The sequence below is a fragment of the Leptonotus elevatus genome, chromosome 1 (assembly GCF_054856555.1).
Source record: "Leptonotus elevatus isolate MCC_2025b chromosome 1, RoL_Lele_1.0, whole genome shotgun sequence".
NCBI classification, from domain to species: Eukaryota; Metazoa; Chordata; class Actinopteri; order Syngnathiformes; family Syngnathidae; genus Leptonotus; species Leptonotus elevatus.
This window is the reverse complement of record NC_141239.1, coordinates 41,945,743-41,963,521: the sequence shown is the minus strand read 5'-3', so window position 1 is coordinate 41,963,521 and position 17,779 is coordinate 41,945,743. Positions and strand designations below refer to the sequence as shown.

The 17,779-nt window shown below is 40.2% G+C and overlaps 1 protein-coding gene and 1 long non-coding RNA gene across 4 annotated transcripts in view; one reads left to right on the top strand and one right to left on the bottom strand.

Moving 5' to 3' along the window:
• Nucleotides 1-2,689: 2,689 nt before the first annotated feature.
• Nucleotides 2,690-17,779, top strand: part of LOC147182250 (zinc finger protein 281-like) — a 19,261-nt gene continuing 4,171 nt past the window's right edge. The window contains exons 1-3 of one of the 2 annotated variants that reach the window (XM_086059283.1): nucleotides 2,690-2,826; nucleotides 10,980-11,393; nucleotides 17,452-17,553. In XM_086059283.1, coding sequence (XP_085915409.1) covers nucleotides 2,743-2,826; nucleotides 10,980-11,393; nucleotides 17,452-17,553 — 600 coding nt within the window. In that variant the 5' untranslated portion in view covers nucleotides 2,690-2,742. Of the gene's footprint in view, nucleotides 2,827-10,979; nucleotides 11,394-17,448; nucleotides 17,554-17,779 lie in introns of both variants that reach the window. The other variant, XM_086059276.1, reaches the window with a different exon arrangement.
• The window catches only part of LOC147182249 (uncharacterized), a 22,735-nt gene continuing 13,888 nt past the window's right edge, over nucleotides 8,933-17,779 (bottom strand). Inside the window, exon 3 of one of the 2 annotated variants that reach the window (XR_015090511.1) lies at nucleotides 8,933-9,074. This is a non-coding gene — a long non-coding RNA (uncharacterized LOC147182249). Of the gene's footprint in view, nucleotides 9,075-13,235; nucleotides 13,814-17,779 lie in introns of those variants that run through there. The other variant, XR_015090510.1, reaches the window with a different exon arrangement.

The following is a 17,779-nucleotide window of genomic DNA, read 5'->3' as shown; positions in this document are numbered from 1 at the left end:
GAAACTATAGGTACTTGATTACTTGTTTACTATTCATTGAAATTTTATTAACCTAGTCCAGCGCCCCCAAAACTGCCACCAATTTTGGTTATGTTTTAATAATAGCCTAATACTAATGCACTTATAAAACAAAACATGAAATAGAATTAAAGAAATTCCTTTTATAAAATGCAGTTACTGTACGTTGAGACACGCTGAAAGTCACAACAACAGCTAATTGAAGGTGTATACTCATTTCCTAATATATCCCTTATAATTTAGGTGACTTACTTTCCACTGAAACAGTTGACTGCCACTATCGAGTGGAAAATTAAATTCTTCTTGGATTTGATGGGTTTTTGCAGTTTACATTTGACAATGGATAGCCACAGTTTCTGACGCACTTTTCAGCTGTTTATTGAACACCAATTGTCACGTCACCCCAGCAGGCCCAACACATGGATTTACAGACTACAATATGTATAGTGTCTTCTATACATTTCGTTTGCAATTTATTGTTTGTGCAATGACTGTGCGATTAAGGCTAGAATGTGCCCCCCCCCCCCCAACAATAAACAGGTTCACATTTAATGGAGCATTTGTTTTACTCATCTACAGTGCCGACTTGCACTGCTTACATAAACAACCTGGTTGCAAGAGTGGATCTACTTTTGTTTACAAAATGACCAACATTGCTGCCAAAGGCAAATCCCAGAAGGGGAAAAAAAACCAGCAAAACATTTTTAATGTTGTTACATTTGATGTTGTGACACATTGACTGTCTAAAGTCCAATAAATTTTGTATTGGACCTCTATTCCACGGCATTATCGGTGAGCAAAGGAATCCAGATTTTGTAGCTTTGACGGGCCAATGTTGTGTTTCCCTTGACACAGAGCGACCCGTGCCCCAACAAGAGGGACCTCTGATCCTTGAGGATTATAGAGCACCTAGGAACACCATCTGTTACGCGTCGCTATGCCTCAATTCTCCTCTCTTTTTTTTTGTGTAAAGCTGCTTGAACATCAACATGCTTTGTTTGTGAGATTCAAGGCGAACAGGGGGTGGAAACAAAGAGATGCTGAATTATTAATGAGTGATGTACAAGAGTGTGCGTCATACGATACGTGCATTAGGGTGCACATTCCACAGTGGGACAATACTGCCTTTCTCTGTTTCACCTTGGAGAAGGTGTTCACTTCTTTGTCTCCAAAGCACACAGTAGACTGAAACATACCATTGTTGCTTTGATTGACCTTCATTTCATTGCACAACACAATATTCGTTGTGGCAAACTGACATCCAGATTCACTTGTTCTTGTGTATCCTGGCATTAAAAGAAAAAAAAATGTCCTGCCGCGTTGTGTGTTTGAATTCCGAGATTTTGTGTGGCTATTTTCCCAAACTATACGACACTGACGACATTCAAATGTTAATATTGTGCTATATTTGTAAAAGGTCATTGTTTTATTGCTGCAATGGCTATGTAATAAACGGTATTGTAGGCTTTTTTCGCCCTTCTGTCCCAAGGTGTCCCGCACAGGGTTCAGTGCTTGTTCCTCTACTTTTCACCCTTTACAGTCTCTCACTTGGTAAGACCATGCACCAACATTGCTCTAATTTTCACTATTAAATTGAAAAAAGATCATTTAGAAATTATAAAGGCATATTAAAAATAAAAATAAAAGGTGTGTGGGGGTCACTTCACATTTTTAACCACAAAAACATACATCACACTGACAAACTGCTCCACAAACATTAAATCCTGAATACAACTCTGGCTTGTGTACAAACAAACAAACAAACAAACAAACAAACAAGATTGACATTCCCATGATTTTCTTTCATTTAATTATAGTGTATCAATAATGAAACAAATCAAAACATACAAAGAATAAGGGGTAGGACTACATAAGTTTTCAACTTCTTCCTACTCCTTTTTGAACATGTAAACCGTGACCAATGATGACTGTCTACTGCAGGGGTGTCCAAGTTCGGTCCTCGAGAGCCACTATCCAGCCTGTTTACCATGTTTCTCTCCACTAACACACCTGATTCATGATCAGGGTAGTTATCAGGCGTCTGCAAAGCTTGCTGATGAGCTGATCATTAGATTCAACTGCGCTGAAGGAGGGAGAACATGGAAAACAGGCTGGATAGGGGCTCTCGAGGACCGAACATGGCCACACCTGATACTGTATAAGGTTTCTCTTCCTTAAAGTCTTTTACTTTTTATTTTCTGCTACTTGTTTATATGTTCAACAAACAAACAAACAAATATGAATTCCTCACCAAAACAAACTAACCATACGTCACATAACTTCACACTCTCCATCCCCAGATACATTTGCAACCTTGGTGTCATTTTTTTTAACTGAACATCTTACGCCAAGAAATCAAAAGTGTATTTTACACACGAGACGCGACACGTAACCCCCCCCCCCCCCCCCCCACACACACACACACACTAAACGTCTTTACATTATAAACTCTAATACATTTATTATAAGAAACTATTTCCCCAATCAAACTTTAATTACATCGTTGTTGATTTTCATATTTTATAGTACATTTAAAACAGTAATACAAATCATTGTAAACGTATTTAAGTGCAAAACTACACTCTGGATTACATTGTTATCAACAAAATTCATTTAAGTGTATGTATGCGCGCGCGCGTTTGTTTGCGCGCGCACGTACAAGACCCACAATGCCATGCGCGCAGCCAAGATGGAAGAACCCAGCAGCTGCGGGAGAACAATGTTATGCCTCTAGATTTTTGGGGGAAAACGGAGCGCCGGGAGCCAACGACGCCGGCCCGAGGAGCGGCTTGTGGTGCTCAGGCGCCGGTAAGAGACACCGCCGGGGTTAAAAACAAAAAAAAGTCCGGTTCGAAGCGGCTCCGTCTGGGAGAGCTGAAACTTCTCGTGCGGGACAGACAACAAAAGCTGCCCGCCGCCGCTAGTTTAGCATTGCTAAGCTAATGGGACCGAGCATCATTGTTCGCTCGGGACTTTTATTGTGGGTCATGCCCATGTTCGCGGCTCCATCACCGCTTACGATCGCTCCGGCATCTGGTGGAACCAAGTCGCCGGCTCTCACCAAATCTGTAAATATGAATGAAAAAAAAGTAATTTTCTTTTTTTTTTTTATTATTTGAAAACTAGTGCTGCTCTTTCGTCCTTGATTTTATGTTCGCTTGCGTTCTCTAATAGCCCCCCCCCCCGAAATATATATATATATATATATATATATATATATATATTTTTTTTTATTAAAGATGACTTTTAGACAAATTTAAACGCTTGGTTACAGATAAAACCGGAGCACTGTAGGTTTTGTTTGTATTTCTGAAGGTTTTGGGCGCCGTGGCGAGCCTGATGTGCAGCGCTGAAAATGCGTGGCCACATTAATTATTGTCCCGCATCACAAAGAACAAGACGACGACGGAGGGCCCCAGCGAGATGGTTAGCATATCAGCCTCCTAGCTCATTGCCTCCGGAAAGCAGCGTGATTAAACCGGGACTAAAGTACCACGCCATTTCATTTAGACGCTAAAAGTGAGTAATGAAATTTGATTAATGCGAGTAGGCCACTGGGTCATTCGTTATGAGGCTATGGATGGGATCACTTGGGTTTTGCAAACTGTGGCCCAGGGACCAAATTGGGTCTGTCCGAAGTCTTTTTTTTTGTAAAAAAAAAAAAGGAACAGAGCACTTTTATAAATTGAGGGCTAACGATGCTTCAGGGTATCCAAAGATTATGCCTACTAATTTGTTTCATAATAAATTAATTTCAATTGGAGTCTCTAAATGTGGAAATATACTTTGATACATATTAAGCATGCAGGAGATGTTTTGCACGTAATGTGCTGTTTATTAACAATGTACAAAAACATTCAAAGTCTATAAAATAATAAACATCGTTTAACATGAATGAAATTTTAACGCATACACTTGTTCAGTTTAATTCATTTAAGGAACAAGTCACATTTTGAACCCCTTAATTTCGTTTTTCACACGCCCTATGAAAAAAAGTGTTCCTCATACTACTACTTTATTTACAGCCGCATAATGTTATCAATGTTATTTAGTGATGCACCGAATATTCGGCCACCGAAAATGTTCGGACAAAAATGGCTATAATACGCATTTCGGCATTCGGCCGAAATGAAATTCAAGCCGAAAGAATATGGCCGAAAGATTATGTAGTGGTGACGCAAGCAAAAAGACAAAACAAAACGCTGCAAGCAAGTGTCTGTTTGAATTAAACACCAAACACGGGAGAGAGTGTCCGCCTTGCTGCTTGCTAGTGTTTGTGAGTACCGGCAGCTTCATTGTGTACACCGGAGAAGGAGAAGGTCGTTTGGTAATCTGTCAAAAAAGAGAGCGCTGCCGAGTACTGAATTACAGTACTGCACTATTGCTATCAGTTTTAAACTAGTAAACACTTACCACTATCTCCGGGTGACTACAGATCTGTACAGGACGCCGTGTGTGACTTTGCAGTCCGTTACCAAAGCCGATTGGCTGGTGCGGGGAAAAAAAGTATTTATTTTTAAACGTTGGTGAATATGTGAATGTGGCGGTTTTAAGTGTGCCGCACCATGTCCTGCTCCAAATAGCCTACAAATGCGTCATTCGCACCGCATGCCTCCGTGCCCGCCGGTGCGAAGTATTGTACATTGAGTATAAAGTGCAATTGCACCGCCAGAAAAATGCTCAGTTGCTCACCCCGCGTTTGGTGTTTAATGTACCATTCGCAAACGTGTCTCTGATGTCTGTGGTGTGGACACATTTAAATTTATATTGTGCTTTGTTAAAATGCCCGTGTTAAATAGGCCTAAACATTTAACGATAATATTATAATTTTAATTAATTATAATAAATGCAACGCTAAAAAAATGTGCATAATTTTTTCCCGGTGTTTCGGTTTGTGGCCGAGCATTTCTCATTTGCAGTTTTTGGTTTCGGCCCAAAAAAATTCATTTCGGTGCATCGCTAATGTTATTATATCCCACAATTCTAGACTAAAAACATTAGGGCATATATATTTTAAGTGTCAAGTATTCTTCAAGCCGTTTTGTGTGTGATGTTTAAATATCTTATTTTGAAATCTATGCTCCGTAGTTCTGTTTCAAGTCTGTTCGACATTCAGCTCATGCATTTATATATTATTTAGTTTGTGCAAAAAAAAAAAAATTTATTGATGATGTCCGTCCAAAATAATCTGAACATACGGTAAAAGTTACTTTAAACAGTCACTCACATCTCACGGGGAAACCAACAGGAAATTGGCAAAAACATGTCATCTTGATTAGACTCGGGAGATTCTTCTTCTCCAGAGGTGGATTTCAACATTTTGTGGTAAATAGCGCCAGCTACTGTGCAGGAGGGGCATAACAATTAGTAGGCGTCTGATTGATAAAAATGCTGGCAGACTGCATTGCATGACGTGCGGCGCCACTGCGCCGGTGCCGTGATATGTCAATCATTTGGCGCCTGTGGGCTACAATCACATTTGAGCATGGGCACGTGCCACCCCGGCCTCCCCTCTGGCTCCGCCAGTGGGACAGAGTAAAATACAGTGATGGTCAAGAAAGCAACAGTTTTTGGAAATGTTTGTTGTAATGAATATGTGTCCGGATGTAGTTTGCAGTAGGAAGCCCTAAACTCATTACAGAGGGTACTGTGTATGGTGGTGTTGATGTAAGAGGCAACTAGTTTTCTGGGCAGTTTCCTGCACATATTTGCTGTAATTGTAGCTTTGGCATTACTTAGTGATTAGAGAGTATTGCACGTTCAGACTTGCGTGCAAATTTGGGGAAGGAATTTAACGGTGTTGTTAAACAAGGACCCCTGTATTAGTGGTGTGCAGTGTAGACAGTATTTTTAATTTAAAGGTATGTACCTGAAGGTAGAGTTTTGGACTCTACCGGCAAATCATGGTAGTGCACGTTGATTACATTTTTGTGTTGCTGCTCAGTGTGACAGAAATGCCCAAATTATACGCCCACATCGCCTTGCTGTTTGCTATTGAAAAATGCTTGTTGCACATTATTTTGCAAAGCCTCTGCTATTTGTGAGCTTCGCTTTTCATTCAGTGGGTACATAGCTTAAGTCACTCATCATCTCCATGGCAGCGAAAAAGCTACACTTCTGTAAGTAGCGTTATGATGAAGATAAAGGGAAGATGGGGAGAAAGTATGGAAGTCATGCTAATTGCTAAGCTATCGAAATGCAGTCGTGAAACACCGAAATTAGTGCTTGTGTGATACAATTCACGCCACATAGCACTGATAACAGGAACCGCGTTACAGTGGAGAGTACCGGTAAGCAACTTTGAACAGCAAAATACCAAGCAACTAAAGAACAGGAAGAAAATAATACAGAATAACAGTCAGCGACTGACACAACCCATGGAAGACGGGAGATGACGCAGGACATCTAGGGCTGCCACAAACAAATCTTTTTACAATCGATTATCTTATTGATTGTTCCATCCATTACTTGAGAAATTTTGGACAGCTACTCTGTATTAGCATTTGTCAATGTTATGTCAAAATATATTTGATAGAAAGCGAACCATGCCCTAACTTATTCAAGGGCCCTGAGTTTACAACGATCCCTACATGCAAATCTTTACGGTGCACATAGAATTACTTTGCTTGGTGGCGTGATAAAGCGGTATTAGAAGCAGGGATGTGATTTTTCCGCTAATTCGCGGAATTCCGCTTTTTTTATCTCCAAAAATAAAATGTTACAATTTTTTAAGTGGTAAAAAATCCGATTTCGTCTCTCGACAGCATTCCATTTTAGTGTTTCCGTAACTGAAATGAAACGGATCTTGCGATTGGCTGAAGTCTCCGTGTTGACCAATAAAGGCGCTTGTTATAAAGGAATAGGCGTATGCCATTGTTTGTTGACCAATAAACGCGCTTGTTATAAAGGCATAGGAGTATGCCTTTGTTCATTTCTCAGACGTTTTTGCCGGGTGTTTAAAGAAAGATGTCCGTGATCGAACGCAAAGATGCTCCGCGAGTTAAGGAAATTGACAAGATCCTAAAAAACAAGTTTCGATGGGACTGGTTAGAGAAAGATATATCTACAAATGTTGGAAAGAAGACTGTGACGAATTTGTTCAGTGACTTTATTCGGAAGATCGATCGTGCCGGGAAAGCGCTTTGCATTTGGTGCCATGATACCGTTGACTATGGTGGGAGAGGTTTCAAAGCTCTTGAAAGTCACGCAAAGAGCAAAAAACACGTGAAAGAACTCCAGTCAAGAACAACAAATTATTCCATCGCTGGAAATTTCGGTGCCCAAACGAAAACTCCAAAACTTTACGGCCTCCATCCCTTATTGACATCACAATCGGAAGCGGTAATAGAGAGACGTGATCCACCCCAACAACCTGTACCAGTTGCTGATAGAGTCGTGAATTTTGAGGTCGGTGGTAAACTTTTCAAATTAATCGAAATCAAATTTTCGAAAATATTATAACGTAATAAAAATGGCCATAAATATTTAACATGGTTAATCATTGACACAAACTCAAATGAATGCTGCATGTTTGCACTTTTCAGGTTTCAATATGTTGACTGTCTTGATGTATGCAGTTACAGAGATGATCTTAGTCAATCATGCATTCGACGAATGCATGATTGTATGTTTTTGTTATGCATTATGTATTAAATTAAGAATGATTGATTAAATGATTTATTGCATGGTAAATATATATGATGATATTCTCAGTGATAGTTTTTAAAAGCAAAGGCAGTCCAATGTTTTTGAATGTGACTGATTTTGAGTTGACTAAAACTGCAATTTTATATGGGATTTATGCTGTTGTTTTGTCTATTTCTTTGTCATCTGAGTGCATTGAAAGTACTTAAAAACACGGAAAACCCATGAGCTCTGGACCTAGCTGAGTGCCCGCGGCCCCCAGACCCCCGGCTAAATTTTCAGATAATTTCACTTTGGTCAAATCACATCCCTGTAGAAGGCACGCGCAGTTGGTGCTATTAATATAATTTTTCATTTGATTGTGTAATGTTTATGATGGCCTATTAGTGTTTTTCATACATATATTTCTGTGATTACATCATTGCATGTTTAGTTTATTGCATATATTAATGATGAGAGTAAAACACATTCCAACTTTTGTACACATTTGAGTTACGTCATTGCCAAGGGAACAGAACTTGCAAGCAAGGATCACCTGTAGAAGAAGAGCATCTTTATTGTCATTATAACAGGTACAGCAAAATGTTAGTGTAGTAATACTACACTACATTTACTGTTTACTATTTATTCATTATTCACCATTGAAATCCATTATTAATATTTAAATTATCATTTACACCATTGATTTGTATTTGAACACAATCATTAGCAGCATGTTGCACCACTGATTTGATGTGTGTATTCCGTGTAATCACACCAGCACTCATTGGCATATAATCCTCATGCAAATAGGATGACTGGATCAGACACAAGCCGTCACTCAGATTATCAGTTGATGGGAAACAGGGAATAAATGCAGTATCCTGCCAGACAGGAAGCTCTTGCATTTGTCCCCATGCCAGACTGCAGTCCTTTTGTTGACCCACAAATCATCACATTTAATCCGGCTGAAGCCTGTTTTGCGCAGAGATCCCGCAAAATTGCATCCTCAGTGAAGCACAGGCGTTTAGCCGGCCTTTGCTATACATATATATAGACCCTTTTCAAAAAAAAAATCCGGAATTTCATTCAAAAAGAAAAACTTTGATAAATGATAGATTCAGAGCTCACAATTTAAGTGATTTCAAGTATTTATTTATTTTTACATAATTTGGTTTTCCAGCGAAAACAGGATTTCAAAAAAGTTAGAATACTGTGAAAACAAATCACCATGTATATTTCTGTGTGTGGAAAAAAAAAAGGATGGACGGTTGGATTGATGGTAGTGGGTTGGGAATCCCTTTGCCTTGATCATTGCCTTGATGTGCCGTGGCATTGCCTGGGCGTTCCTGGAAGCCGTTTTCTGATGCTTGCTGTCAGCTCTTTGTTTTTGGTCTGGTGGCCCTCATTTTCCTCTTGATAATAATACTGTACTGTTTTACAGGAGAAAAAATGAGGGCCACAATACAGTATTATCAAAAGGAAAATGAGGGCCAACAGACCAGAAAATTCATCAAATCACAGCAAATCAGGCTAAGTGAAGCGCCTCACAGCTTTTGGAATGTGATTCTAATAACATATCTGTTCACCTGGCGACCCGTAGTGACAGGCAGAACAATACATATCCACTAGATGGCAGTGGAAAGTCCATTCCTGCAAGTATGTCAGTGTTGTGTAAACAGGCCACGTAATGGAATGAGTGAATTGACACAAACGTCATTATTTCAGTATTTATTAGGGGTGAGAATTACCTAGTACCTGGCGATTCAATCCGTATCACAATTTATAGGTCACGATTCGATTCGATACCGATTAATCCCGATACGAATCAAAAAATTGATTATAGCGCTTTTTTGAAAGAATTATTATTTTTTTTTAATCTGTTGCAATCTGTTTCAAGTTTGAACAGCATTGAAATAAAATATTAAGGCTTAAAGTTCCATTAATATAACATTCTTCCATGCTTAACGTGTGAATCTTAACCCTAAAACGTTTTGTTGAATATTTCCATAAAAAATGGATGTTTAAACATCGATTCGGACGCATATCGAATTGATTCGAGAATTGCATGCTGTAAGATCGCGATATATTGCCAGATCGATTTTTTTAAAATTCCCCTAGTATTTATGGTATAGTTTTTGTGGCATTTCTATTCAGCGGTGTGTGTGAGAGAATTTTCTAATGTATGCTATGTACCGTGGTTCAATAAAGGTAGGGATGAATGGATGAAACACTGGCATGCATTATAGCCTACTAACGCTAGGGTTGGGCGGTATTTAAATTATGACACCGTTTTACCGTCTCCACATTTCTCTGGGGTATACGGTAATACCGTTGCTAATTTTGAACTTTTTTTGCCAATCTGTCAAGTAGTAATCGTCACAGATCTCTTCACTGTGTGCTCTGGTTGCAATTGTAATAATCTTTTGTGTGACGAAGCGCATTTGAATGTCTCACTCCTGTCTGTGTGTAGCTGACGTGCATGCGCTCCATTTACGCCGCGGAGCCAAGCTCAGATAGCATTACGAAGAATACATTGTTCCCCGCGGACGCGCACAAACTTCTACAGTCCTCCACACTTACAAACTGTTTCTCGGTTTACTCGACTCTTTTAATGGCCCCCGCTGTGGGCGCACATTCGACATCTACGCGACACACAAACATAAGCACGCAGCCTCCACCCCCACCCAAGAGCACACACAGATATACTCACCTGTGTGCCGCGGTCTCGGGTTGATGTGTGTCCATGGACGAAAACAAAATCACTTACTGATTTTTTTTTGTATAAATAAAAGCGCTTTGTGGCGCGGCAACAAACTTATCTCTTTGCAGCAGTGAGCATATCGTTCCTCAGATGAGTCCGAAGATACGAAGTATATTCCATCTCGCACCGTTTCAGTCCTCATGCAGATTTTGCATACAGGCCACATCGACATTTGCTGCAGTTGCATTTAAAAAACATTTTTTTAAGGGACCACTTAACCGAGCTGTGCTGACTGGCCATTTTGCCTCACTCCGTCCGTCTAAGCGGTCATGTGACTGTCACAGGACTAACATCTTACTATTCATTTTGAACTGTTATAGTAATATTCATTGTTATAGTATTAGTAATTGGAAAACAATTACAAATGTTGTGTTATCAAAGAATTTTGTTTAATATCATAATAGGTCATTATACGCTGCAGGCTGCAATTTTGTTTTAGTTTTTTAAATGACGGTATTGACAGTGACACAGTTGCCATTTTTGGACATTCCGGGATAGCGTATTACCGTTTTACCGCCCAACCCTAACTCACGCTAATGATTATTTTTGCATTCATTGTCATTTTTCCCGGCAGGATGACACTGATTGGCACGCCGTAGTTTTTCCCCACCCAGCTGCCAGCATGAGCATCATTCAAGACAAGTTAGGCAACGACTTCCTGCGCCCCAATGGCGGCATGGACACCAACTTTGGCGCAGGCATGATCATGTTCAGCCACCTGCCACCCGTCACCAGCTTCACCCGGCTACATTCCATGGGGCCGCAGGAGATGATCCTAAAGAAGGAGCGGGACTCGCCCGACTGCAGTGGTGGCGCGCTACCAGGACCGGGCGACTACGTCCACAACCTGGGCATCAAGCAGGAGAAAGTGTCTGAGCACGACTACCGCCTGCCGCTGTACCCGGGAGGGCTGGCCAAGACCACTGAGCTGCTGGAGGTCGCCGTCAGTAATCAGAACCTGCTAGTGCCAGAAGTCAACATAGCCAACGTGAGTACCACTCTGGTCTGTCTGATTAAGTTGAGTGTGACCTTTAGGGACACTCTGAAATCAGAGTTTTCCTCTCACAAAATGTTAAGTTCCTTTGTGTTATGTATCGACCTGTGCTCCTGCCTGCCTCTCAGTCTATCTACCAATCTGACCTGTGTGCTACGGCTCGCTTCCAGACATGACTGTCTCTAAATCAGAAATGGAATCAGGCATCAGCTATAGCATGCTTCCTTTTTAGATGCTGTTGCGTCACTGTTGAGCTTCCATAAAGGGGAGGTTTGCATCGCATTTGATATTTTTGGTGAAATGTGGCATCGCGTTTCAGACAATGTTTCTAACACCAGTTAGCCAGGACACTATTAGCTGTCGTACTTCTGTTTACATCACGGATGACCCAGAATACCACGACTGCGCAAGTGAGTCAGCAATATCACAAACAGGTAGATGACCAGCGGGAGATGAGGCACTTTAGAGAGAAAATAAAGCAGGGAAAAATAATAACATCAATTATAAATCAATTGTCGACTTAATTGTAAGTAGTAAACTAAGTCAGTCTAGTGCCTATAGTATGTATAAAAAGTCTACAGAGCCCAGTTAAAATGGCAGGTTTTTGTGATATGCAAATATCAAGATAAAGCATTCCAAAACTTTTCCCACCATTAATGCGACCTATAACCTATTCAACTCTATTGAAAATAATTAAATCTCATAAGCACACCCTAAAACTAATACTTTACAGCATGTTTCTGGTAGGAATATTATAAGTGAGGCGGGTCTTGATGCGGCAATACTTGCCAACTCTTCTTTGCAAAAATGCTCTGTCAGATTGTGAGGGCATCTCCTGTATACGTACAGCCGTCTTCAGATCACCCCACAGATGTTTGATGGAACATAATTCCCTCCACCTAATTAAAGACCCAGTTCCAGCTGGGGGGAAAAAAACGGCCACAAAGCATGATGCTGCCATCGCCTCCGAGTATGGTGTTAATTTAGTGATAAGTGATGTTGTTGCCAAACATACCTTTTGAAATGATGGCAAAATGTTCAACCATGGATTCATCAGATCACAACACATTTTCGCACTTGCATTTTGGAGATTTCAAGTGGGTTTTTAGCTAAATAGTTGGATGGGTTTTTTTTTCAGTACAACAAATGCTACCCTACTCCATTAGCCAGACATATGAATATGGGAAATTGTTGTCACATACTAACACCTGCCATTGCCAAACTTTATTTTTATTTTTGCAGTTCCTTCACCTGCCCAGTTTTCTTCTGTTCTTTTTATCGACTTTGGAGGCACGTCCAATTCTTGGTAATGCCCCTGGCCTGTTGTACCATATTTTCCCCACCTAATGACTGTTGTCTTTGGAGATTCTTTTACAACCTTGTCTTGCCAGATACGTTTGAACAATGAAATCCCGCAGATGTTGTAGAAGCTCAATGTGGACCATGGTTTGTGCTGTGAGATGTGACTACAAAAGTGTCAGGAGAAGCCTACTAATCAGAGGCACTTAAATGGTAACGCATGTGCCCATTGAATCTGAGTTTGAATGGGATTGGTTGATTCAGAACACGGCCACATCCTCAGTTATAAGAGGGTCTGCAAACTTGTGCAACCGCGGTATCTTACTAGTTGCTTGTTTGTACTTCCCCCTCAAATAGATGTCCTTTTTTCAGTTGAGTTGCCCAGGTTTTTGGTCAAATTAATTGTGGAAAAGGTTTTGAAATTATTTTACAGTGTCCTAAAATCTAGAGTAAATTATTTCATTATAATTGTGTTATATATACAGGGTGACAAAAAACTGGAAATTTTTAACAATCTAATCAAGCCAACAGTGATGGAAGAAAAATATTTTATTCAAAGCGCTGTGATTGAAACCTTAAAACATGCCATTTAAGAAACAATGATGGAATTTTAATTATTATTATTATTTTTTTAATTACATCTCTTGGTTTTATTGGAGGCGGCGCGGTGGCTGACCAGTTAGTAGTGATGGGAAAATGAAGCTTCATGAAGCACTTGTAATATTTTTTGACTCCTCTAGATGCCACTCTTGGTTGAAAGATTTAGTGGAAATGTAATCAATTTCCTTTCCACCATCTAGGGGAGTCAAAAAATATCCATTAGCACGTCCACCTCCCAGTGCAGAGGACGTGAGATCGTGTCCGGGCTTCGGGCTTCCTGGGTGGAGTTTGCATGTTCTTCCCGTCCGTGCTTGCGTGGGTTTTCTCCGGGTACTCAGGTTTCCTCCCACATTTCAAAGACATGCATGGCAGGTTAATTGAACACTCCAAATTGTCCATAGGTGTGATTGTGGATGGTTGTTTATCTCTGTGTGCCTTGCGATTGGCTGACAACCAGTTCAGGGTGTACCCCGCCTACTGCCCGAAGCCAGCTGGGATAGGCTCCAGCGCCGACCCTTGTGAGGACAAAATGGATGGTTTTATTGGATTGCTAAAAATGCATCTCCCTAAAAAAAATTAACAAAAATACTGTGCCCATAACAAACAATAGACACCCAGTACTTGTTAAGTAAATACATACTTTTGAATGACTATTACATAATCCACTCACTTTATCATTCATCTTGGCAGCCTTGACTCACTAGACTTTCACTAGCCGCCATATTGGGGTAGGTACACCATACAATAAATAGCCTGTGTATGTTGTGGTTGGTAAGAAAACACAAAAAAGAAGACAGTAAGTGCCAGTGAGAGGAGCTTGTGTCAAAATAACTACAAGAGCGTAAATCTACAGGCAAGTCCGTATACAAAATATAGCGAGGGCCGTCGCTTAATAATTAATTAATTCTTATTCTTTCTTTCCCCCTCCTCCTTGTGGCGATGTCATGGTGGCGAGTGAAAAGAAATTGTCTTGGCTCGGACACAGCTGTCTTGTAGGCGCTTGCACTTCATTTCAGGCATCTTTTGTGCTCGTTCAAACACGAGCGCACACTTGTGACAATGTGGGCAGCCTCCCGAGGTTAAGCCGACGTGACCTGTCGTCTGGAGTCTCTGGACTAATACTATTTGGATAAAACCCAAATAAAAATGTTCCTGCTCATTTTACAACTAATATTTGTCTTCTTTTGGCCACATGATAAATTAGTAAAGTAACCTCATTGAAAGTAATCCACACAGTTACTTTTGTGTTTTATGGTGACTTTTTTTTTGGTTACCATCTGACTCGGCCCATGCAGCGAATTGTAGGTCACTTATCCACAGGAGGGCTGGAAATTTAGGCTGTTGTTGAGCTAACTCGCCCATACTTTGCATTGCATGTTGTCTTTTTTGTTCACTTTTGAAAGCCCTTCAACATATAAACAATTGTTTCATTCAAATATAGACTGTATTTTTTAAAGCAATAAACAATTAAATTATTATATATATGTATATTAGGGCTGTCAATATTAAAGCGTTAACTATGGAGGTTAATTTAAATATATGAAAGCGTCAAAAAAAGAAAGATCAGTTAACTGCTCAAGTTAACCTCCATGAGGCCTCGCGAACCAACTACTGGAGTGTGGTGCTCGTGAGCTAAACTAAGCCTCTAAGCGAGATGTTTCTAAATCTGTAAGAGGGAAAGTTTAAGAATTGTTTCTATGAGAAGAATATAAGATGCCTGTAAAGCCGAGTCAGTTTTGATAATTTTGTTCAACAGTTATATTTTACAGGAGAACAATTGTATCCATTGTATACTGTATTTGATGATTTTACATTAATTCCAAGAGTTTACTCAAGCAAAATATCTGTTACAAGCTTAGTAGAAAATAGTAATAAAAAATGTGATTAATCCCGAGTCATTATGGAGTATTGTGCGAATAATTAGTTACAAAAATGTTATCGTTTGACACCACTAATATTGACACGGGCCACACTGAAACAGGAAAATTATGATCATTATCGCATGAGGATAAAGCAGCATTTTAAACTTAACTTTTATCAAAACAAAAACATTTGGAAAACAGTAGTAATCATAAGAAGAAAAACCTCCTAAAAGACCTATTTATGGAAAGAAAAAAGTCATTTTTGCTGGAAAAGTTCATAAGTAGGGGGGAAAAAGAACCTCAACTATGAAAATACATGAATCTTAAAAATAAGATGAATTCTTAAAGCAAAAATAATTTGAATTTTCTTATATGTTAACTCTTTGACCGCCATAAACGTTATAAAACGTTTAGTATAAACCTACGGAAGGGCGCCGAGGACGTTAAAAGACGTTCACTATGGTTTTTTTGTTTTTTTGGGGGGGGAAACGGGTGGATGAAAGCCTTGGGCAGCTGTGCTGAAAGTATCAGGCAGATCTAGTTAGTATAATGACTCGTTTTGGCCCCTAGATGGCAGCGATGACTCTCTTTGTACAAGGTTGAATGGGCCGCCCACCGTGGGCGTCAGTAGAAGACGTGAGGCGGAGCTAGAGTCTTGAGGAGACAATGGCTGATGATGCAACAATGGCTGATCAAGCAACCGGTTGCAAGCAGCTCACGCTTGAGCATTTTTTTCAAAGACGGAAAGCATCGATCAATACTAAAAAGCGCATTGATGTCGACGATGATGATGACTCCGAGCTTGACGCCAAAGTTGGAAGCCTTGACGCGACCGTTATGATCACCGGCTAAGCGCGGCTAGCGCTGCTAACGCCGGAAAACGCGCACAATAACCGACCGGGTACTTCTACACAATCGGACATTCGATCGGGCGATGGAGAGTTGTCGAAAAGCATCGACCAATGCACATTGATGATGATGATGATGATGGTGAATCCCGAGGTTGACGCCACAGTTGGACGCGGCCTTTATTCTCACGTCATAAAGCATCACCGGCTAGCTCTGCTAACGCCGGAGCTGCACATGCGGACATTTTGTCGGACAATGAAGAGTACCCCGAGTCCAATGCATATTCATCGGAGGAGCGGGTACAGTCTGATCACGGAGAAGACACTGTTTCTGGACTACGATGCCACCATGAATGGAGTGGATAAGATGGATCAGAACATCTCTTACCACCCGGTATAGTAACTGAAGGACATGAGGAAGCGAGACGTAACACCACCGTAACGAAACCGTAGCATGATCCTGATATTAGACTTGATGGCAACACACAATGCAGTATATACTTGCTATTCCCCGGAAAAAACGGCCTGCAAGAAAGTGGAGCACGCGAAGAGGCAATCTGTTGTGCAAATGCTGTTGCGTCTCCTTGCACGCAGGGGAGTGTTACACTAAAAGAAAAACTGTCGTTGAAACATCCACATATTTGTAAATAGCGCCACAGTTGCACACATTTGTAAATAGTTTGCCAAATTGTTGTCAAATTGTTACACTGTTGAATGTAAATAAATGTATTTTGCTATCAAAAAACACTTTTTCATTCTTGGTGGTAGTGTTTTATAGAAGTAAAGCACTTTTTAGGTGTTTGTGGCATCATTCATGGACAAAAAGAAGTGTAAAATTCACTAGAGTGCATGAAATAATATCGTTTCACTAAAAGCTTGATTTCTCCGTATTTGGGTCCAAAACAAGCGAAATCTGGTGAAACTAACCATTTTCTATTGTTGATTACTAAAGAACGGAATAAGGTAGAAACAAACTTTTTTTTTCTGATGAAAGATGAAAGTTTAATCTTTCATTTGGTAGTATGTGTGTTTCCATAGTCCAAACAGAACATTTTCTGTGGACCTTGAAAGATCAGTCAAAATGCTTAAATCGGCTGGCACTGACGGCATCCCTTTTCTGAAAACGTCTGGCAGTCAAAGAGTTAACAATTTTAATTTCATTAAAATATTTTTTTAAATGTCATATTATGATGGTAAGTGTGATTTTATTCTCGGAAAAATCAAACTTCTCGTACGATTGCCTTTTTGTTGTTGTAATTTTTAAGTAATAAAAATTGTTAGTACATTTTACAAGTGTATACATGGCCCAACCTTTTTTCAACACCCATGTAGACCTTTTATTTTATTTATTTTTTTATTACTCCAAAGAGCCTGCTTGATCCTTGAATAAAATGTGCATGGGGCGGCTGGCTCTCACGCCGTCCTCCTTTGTCATCCTAGCAGCTGCCGAGTCAGTTAGGAAAGGAGCCCACTGGGAGGAAAGGTCGCAGGTCAAACAGTGACGGACAAGAGAGCCGGCCAAGGAAGAAGCGGAGCGAAGCAAAGGTTTGACACATTTTTAATTAATTAAATAAACTCTTATGTTTGTCACATGTGAAAAGTAACGCATGTGTTGCTGTTGAGTTCCATGAAGGAAAAATAATGCAGTTATTTTCAGTATGGTGCGACAGCACAATAAATGTTAGCTGAACCGCCAGTCTCCGCCTTGTTGTTTTTTGTGAACGACTTGCCCTAAATCACTGTGACAGTGCTGTGCTCTGTCAGCGAGGAA